General features: G+C 46.5%; 1 protein-coding gene across 1 annotated transcript in view; it reads right to left on the reverse strand.

Annotated features, from left to right (window-relative positions):
• zfpm1 (zinc finger protein, FOG family member 1) overlaps window positions 1–7,217 on the reverse strand; it is a 107,488-nt gene extending 100,271 nt beyond the window's left edge. The window contains exon 1 of the mRNA XM_039614456.1: window positions 6,667–7,217. Within this exon, the coding sequence (XP_039470390.1) occupies window positions 6,667–6,706 (40 nt within the window). The 5' untranslated portion in view covers window positions 6,707–7,217. The remainder of the gene's footprint in view (window positions 1–6,666) is intronic.

The raw sequence follows: 7,217 nt of genomic DNA on the forward strand, positions 1-7,217 counted from the left end.
CACACACACACAGATAAGTCTGCACAAATACCCTGTACTTTGAGTGTCAAGAATCATTCTGACCACAGATTGGAGCCACGTGGCCCTCAGGTACCTCACACATACACAAACTTCTGCTTTGGACTGCAATAACTGACCTCCATGTGATCTTTTTCATACAATGGGGTCACATGATGAAGCTGCACAGCTGCTTGAGGAGAAGGTGTTTGGCTCCTCGGGTTATAGAGACCACAAGTCCTCCCAAAGCTCTGTGGACCGAGCTATCAGACCTGTAATTACTGCCAGAGCAAACAGCCGGTACGCTGATTACGCTACTGTGCGTAATGCTTTCTCTCCTCCCTCGAGTGCAGAGGCGTCAGCACCGAGGTCAGGGGTGAAACCGTTTACAACTGCGCTGGGCTGGCGGGGTCATAATTCACCACAAGGCTGTCCCCACCGGTAAATAGCAGGAAGGGTAATAACTCATCCACGCACTCAACACAAACGGTGTTTCCTCTGTAACCTCGCCAACTTCCTCCTTTGGTATATCTGACCATACACACACACACACTGTCATCATTGCTCAGTTAGCCACAATGCATACCCACATATTCATGCAAAAGAGCAAAGGCCTATAAGGAGAGCAGAGAGCGCTCTAATCCATCAGGCATCTTCACCAAAAACACTCAAAACTGCTGCTTTCATCAGATTGCTATCGCTGGATTTCAAACGTCTAAGAAGAAGAGAACAAGTAGAGAAATGTGTAAGTCCCATCCAAAACCACAATTTAACTCCAAATGAAAGTATTTTTTAACCTTCCAGAGCCAGAAGCCGATCGAATCTGCTTCAACTGCCAGCTAAAAACTGGATTATTTCAATGTTTTCAAAGTGTTCACAGTATTTTGTCCACACTCAGCTCAGGCACCGTGCACATGTGGGCATGACTGACTACAGTCACATGTGGCTCTCACGCTGAGCTATCTGATTGTCAGCATGAGAATCTTTGCCAGTTGATACCCAATCAGTCACCATCTAGCTGCTTTAATATCAGTAGAATCAAGCGAGTCATCCTGCTGACGCTGTGCCTTTCCTCTTTTTCTTCATCTGCCGCCGCTTACTGTACGCGCCCAAAAGTTTCACGCCTTTAACAAAGGAGAATATGTTTAAAAAACACACACACACACACACACACACGGAGATAATCATCAAATAAAATTTCCCAACATGTCTGTGCTATCACACGCACAATCTGGAAAGAGTAATACGTGCTATTAATTTGAATTAAATTAATCAATGAGGACGCTTGTTAGGGAGGAGAGAGAGTGAGAAGAGATTGAGGGAGAATAGAAATGCATTCACACCTATCATCTAATTATACAACAACATTAATCCCATTAGGGCTGGAACTGATTGCCAGGGTCTGGACCCCGGCTGCTCCTGCCTGGGCCTGTTGTTATTGCAGCCGAGCCTCTGCTCCTGCCTGCTCCGGCCTGATAACAACTCTAATCATGCTTGGCGATCTCTATCTGCGCCGGAGATCGGGCCCCCGCGGCTTATCTAAAGTTCACATCAAGCTAAAAGCAGAACAAAGGAGAAGTTAAAAAAAAAAGCACACTGAAAGAGAAAAAAAAACAAAAAGCAAAGCCACCAAGGCGCAGCGTGACTCTCCTGGCTGTGTGTGGAATTTAGACAAGCTTGTGTGTTTTAGTTTCGTCACTCACAAACAATGAATTAATCCCTCAATCGTGCGACTGTATGGAAATCACGTGAGCCGCGCCCACGCATTCCTGTTAGACACTTTTGGTTTTTTAAAACTAGTGTTCAAAGTTTCAAAACAACTTTGAGCAGAAAGAGAACAGGAGAGAAAGAAGACGAAGAAGAAAAGGAGGAGGAGGAGGTCAGCCTGGTGATTTCCTTGTCTGGCCTCTGCAGGCGTCCTGGTTTGCTTTCAGCTGTGGGAGGCAGCACATTATTCATGCTGACCTCTGAGCTCTAGCACTGATGTCATAGGAACCAGGCGTTCTCTCACTCTCACACACACACACACACAATCAGCAGAGTGGATCTGCAGGTTGTTATCTATCTACCATCTGCAGGCCTCCTTATCAGCCCCAAACATCTTTCTCAGTAGAGGGTGGGGGAGCGGCAGAGCAGGCTGGCTGGGCTGCCATTAAAAAACACACCACAACACATTCATCTAGCAGCACACTTTTTCACTCTTTCTCTATCTCTTTCTTCCCACTATCTACCTCCACTCCCTCTCCAAACCCCCTCCCCTTATCACCTCACTTTTTTTCCCAACCGCTCTTCCCTTTTTGCTTTTCTCTCTCCTTCTTTTAATTATCTAGACATCCACCCCAGCCGATCGCAAACAAAAAACCACCAACAACAGCAACAGCGACGCTGGAAAAAATGGCACACAACGGCCACATATAATTACAATGCGCCCTCCGTCCTCCATCTCTCCTTCCATCTGCCCAACCTCCCCTTCCTCCTCTCCCCCCTCTCTTTTGCTTTCTGCGATATCAGCAGCAGCGATCGCCGCCAAGTTTTATCGCGTCTCCCATCTCAACCGCCAAAATATAAGCCCAGGGATCCAGCCTCAGTGGGCTGCCTGCCTGCCTCCTATCGCCCCATCAAGAAGAGCAGCCATATCAGGCTGAAAGATCACAAACCGTTGGGGAGGATGACGCACAAAGAGACACAGACAAATATCTATCTGCTACACAAACACCCCCTTCTCCTCCTCTACTAAGGGCCTCCAGAAAGCTCTGGACTTGGACTGTTGTTTGGCAAAAAAAAAAATAAAAATCCAAACCTAAAAGAGATATCCATGCTACGCTGTCTTAATGGAGCACTCCAGTGTGTGTGTGTGTGTGTGAGGGTGCTGCTGGTGTTCGATTGTTGCTTTTTAAACCACACCTGAGTCTGCACAGTATTAGCTACTGTAGCTACGGGGGCGTTTCCAGCATTCTTGTTTTCCTAAATGGAGTGGTACGGGTGGGTGGAGAGGCAACCAAACATGAATGGGGAGGCGGGGGGGCTACAAATAAGATTTATGACTAAAATAAATAGTTGAAACACAAGATTCAGCCACGAGGTAATATTTCCAGGAAAAAGTAGAAGTAGTCTTAACATGAACATGTTCAGTGTGGTATGAAAGGCAGGAATACTCACAGTCACTTGGCGTCATGGATGATTCTAAACCACCTGAGTTTTGCTTTGCTGTAACTGCACCACTAATGAGCTGGATTATAATCTGCACACATACAAAACCACCCCGCTCATTCAAAGTATCCCCTCTGATTCATTTAGTACATTTTTCCCACAAACTCTGCAGCCCTGAACCATCTGAGGCATTGCCTATTGGAAGTTTATGTAAGAACTCAAACATCCAACTCAGCTGGACCCGCCACTGACCAGCTTTCACCTGCCAGCTCACCTGTAATGTTCGACTGAGCCAACGGGAGCAGGTTAACTGAAGAGTCGATGTACTGATGACATTTCTGTCATGATCAGTACAGTAGTTCATCATACTGTGAACGTCAGGGCCAGGAACATCTATATATTATTTATATATTACTATCATTTTTTTCCAGACATCTTCATCCAATAAAATAAATTTTTTTTACCGATTTTAAAGTCTTTCAGCTCTTCATCACACTACGTTTAAACATTTAGCCATTAGCCAAATTGATGCTGTTAAACTAACATCACACATGAGCGCTCCCCTTTCCATCACACAAATGTAGCAAACAGCAATCCAAAATGCAAATGGCTAAATCCACAACGTGAGAAACTATCACACATAAACTTCAGGAGACGTCAGGAGAATTCGGCCATCAGCTACACTCAGACAACTGGAAATACACAGAGGGACCAACTGTAAATCAGCAATTTCCTTTGAAATATCTTAAACACGTCAAGCTTTCACATCTCCGTCTGTTGAAAGCTTTAACTGGACACTAAATAACTTTTACAATAACAGGAAGAGCTGTATTGAGAGCAGGTCAACACAAGTTTATTTGTAGATCCAAATGCAACGTTAAAAAAACGAGTGGTTTCGCTTCAGCTGGATGAGTAACGAAATGACTTATCGAAGGCGTGAATCATTTTCGGAAACAAAGGCAGTTTCAACAATGAAACGGCACCCAACACCACTGTGACCTGGCTGGAATTTGTCATATCACTATCAGCAAGCAGCATGCTCAAAACAACATGGTGGTTCAACAGTAACAGTAGTGGTAGCAGCCCCTACCTCATGAACCCCCCCGCACCCAAACACACACACACACCCCGGCTGAACAAAGTCCTTATCACTCCTCACTCTTTCCTATCAAAATGTCTGCCAAATCACAAGCGAGTCACGGGGCTGAGAGCCTGGCCGGCCTCGACCACAGCCGGGGCCTGGTGCACAGGGAAGCACGGTGGACCAGAAGCACTGATAAAGATGGCCATGACACCCCTGAGACGCGCACATATACACGCTGTCTCATACACACCGGGTCTAGCCTGAGTTTATCAGCCTCGGGGTCTGGAATACATCTCCAGGCCTCGCTGCTGGCCTTACTGGAGGTGCCTGCTGGGAGCTCACTGCCTCTCTATGGAAACCGATGTAGGGGGGGTAGGGTTGGGCATCATTGAGAGAAATTCATGATGGAAATCCATGACCAAGACAGATGCCGTGGATGAATTAGAACACAAACAGCTACCACCAACTGTATTCTCCAGGTGCTGAAGACATCATCATCATCATCCACCTTCATTAGTCCACGTTAATCATCAAACGGTTTGTTGAAGGGCTGATTTAAACATCTACTTACAGCATTTCTGGATCCAAAATGAAAAAGAGAAACTTTACTCCAAGTGTGCAGCACCATTTTAGACTAGATGCTCAAGTCCAACTAAACAGAGTCTAAGCACAGCAACAAAATCTGAATCTGGAACTTGATGTACCCGAGATAAATTAGAGACATGGCACTCAAAGAGGGAGACAGAAATCGGAGGAGGAATTCCACAAGAGCAAACACAAACACTTAATGAAATTTTCACAAAAAGTCAGCAAACTTTAAGCATTTATTAAAGATCAGATTTATTTTTAAGTCGTTGCAACGAATGAAGTTAAGTTAGATGCGGCTTCAAAATGAGTGTGTGGGGGGGGGGGGCCTCACAGCAGGGATGTTGGTTGTCAAGACCTGCTTTCAGAAGGACTTTGGACAGAACAAAGTTAATCTGCCTGCTAATAGAACTAATACTAATAGTGTTACAAATGATAATAGTAATAACAATAAAAATACAGCCGACATGTGGCTTCAACTAATGTTTACAAATGGACAAACTGTAATGACAGCACTGACTCTGGTAAGTCCAATGTACCTGCATGCTGTAATAAAATATCAATATGTGTCATTACTGTGTTGATTATACATCACAAGCGAAAGAAGTGTGATGAAGTTACCATGTTAATATTTTCCTTTGGCTTACTTTACATGGATTTTAAGGAGAGACACGTCAGACCGTCTCCAGGTCTATTAATTACTATCTGCAGACAGTAAAATTATTTTACAATGATGTTGTAGTTTGGTAAAGAAGTCCTTGCATACATGGCATGAGAACTTTCTAATAACCGGCCTCCCTGTGGTTGGTATGTTTGGTTTCTGCACTAGAACAACTGTTGGATACATTTAAAAAGATCCACAGTTTTGGGGGAGGTTTTAGGCTAAATAGGACACCGTGACACAATCAGTGACGACGTTGCCAAACAAACTTATGTCACGGTTTCCAGCTGCTGCTTCCAAATATTTGTTCCTCCCCAGCAGAACCACATTAACACCGAGAGTCCCCACCATCCTCTCGGTGTGCAACAGGCCCACAGAGCAGGAGCAGAGGTTAATCACAACATCATTAATATGCTCTTATATCAACTCTGAACATCAGTTAGCAGCGATAAACCCTCACACGTTTTATAAACAGGAAGAGCTCGTCAAGCACGGAGACCAGCCAAGCGCCAGACCAAGAAAAGGGCCTTTCAAGCGGCCCCGAGATGCATTATTGAGTTAAAAGGATAGATGAAAAAACAGATCCAATTGTAAGCAGCTATCAGCGGGAGAGATCGGCCATGCGGCCTATCTGACGCCCCATCTCTAGGAAGGAGAAGTGAAAAGCCAGGAGGGGGGGGATGCAGCGGCGGCCTTGGCGCTGCCTCAGACAGAAAACAAATAAAAAAGATCCAATTTTAATCTTTATCTGCGCTCACATCGGATCGCTGCTTTATCTCAGCTCACATCGGCTTTTTGCCGAGAACACTGACGTTTCCACAACAGAATTAAACAGGAAGCCCCGGCTACACTTTCAGCTGCCAATGCACAAAAACATTCCGCACAGGGTAATAAAGAAAAACTTTTTGATATTCCTGCACAGCCTTACAGCGCGGAGGCAGCTGCCGAGGAGCCCCTTTAATAAAGGCTGAGGAGGACAGGAGGGGCTGGAGGGGAGGCGACATCCTCCGGTTATCCCGAGACAACGCGCTGCATCTGAAACTTAAAGTCTTCAGAGTCAGCTGTGCTTTCTAATTTACGCATTGATGAGGAGGGGGGTCCGGGCAGGGACGCGCGTGCGGCGCATCGACACACGAACACTCAGAAGAAAAAGAAGAAGAAGAAGAGGGGAAACTTGTGTCATGCTTACGCTTTATCTGCCGGGGTTTGCTTTGCTTTCTCCGGGACATGCTGCCTCTGCTCTCGGACTGAGCGGCAGAGAAGTGGTCTGGCTCTTCCTCCGGTTTCTGCCTCCTCTTCTTCTTCTCCTTCTTCGTTCACAGCTGCGACGCGGCGCTCCGAGCAGCGACCGGAGAAATCCTCATGACCCGCGTGCGCTTTCACAGCTATCTCGTGCCACGACAGCTCCCGCGAGGCTACCTGTGGCTCAGTCCCCACCTGTGACCGAGGCTCTTCTTCTCAACTACAAATATCTGTCTCCGCCTCACCTCTCGCTTTCCTGCAAACGTTACTCCGTTACCGGGCGCGCCTCCGCTGTGTCCGCTGGCACGTCACTCAGCGACACGCAGTAAATGTGTGTCCCGTGGAAGCTCGCGCTGATAAAAGTGTCAGCTGTGGAGGTCAGCGCGGCGGCTGCCGTTGTTCTCTGTCAAGTTTTCCTCCGGCTGGTCCGCCCCCTCGTCTGCCCGCACCGCGTTTCAGTCTCACCACTTTCAATGGAGCTCGAGCGCTACAGTCAAC

The sequence above is a fragment of the Oreochromis aureus genome, linkage group 7 (genome assembly GCF_013358895.1).
Source record: "Oreochromis aureus strain Israel breed Guangdong linkage group 7, ZZ_aureus, whole genome shotgun sequence".
NCBI lineage: Eukaryota > Metazoa > Chordata > Actinopteri > Cichliformes > Cichlidae > Oreochromis > Oreochromis aureus.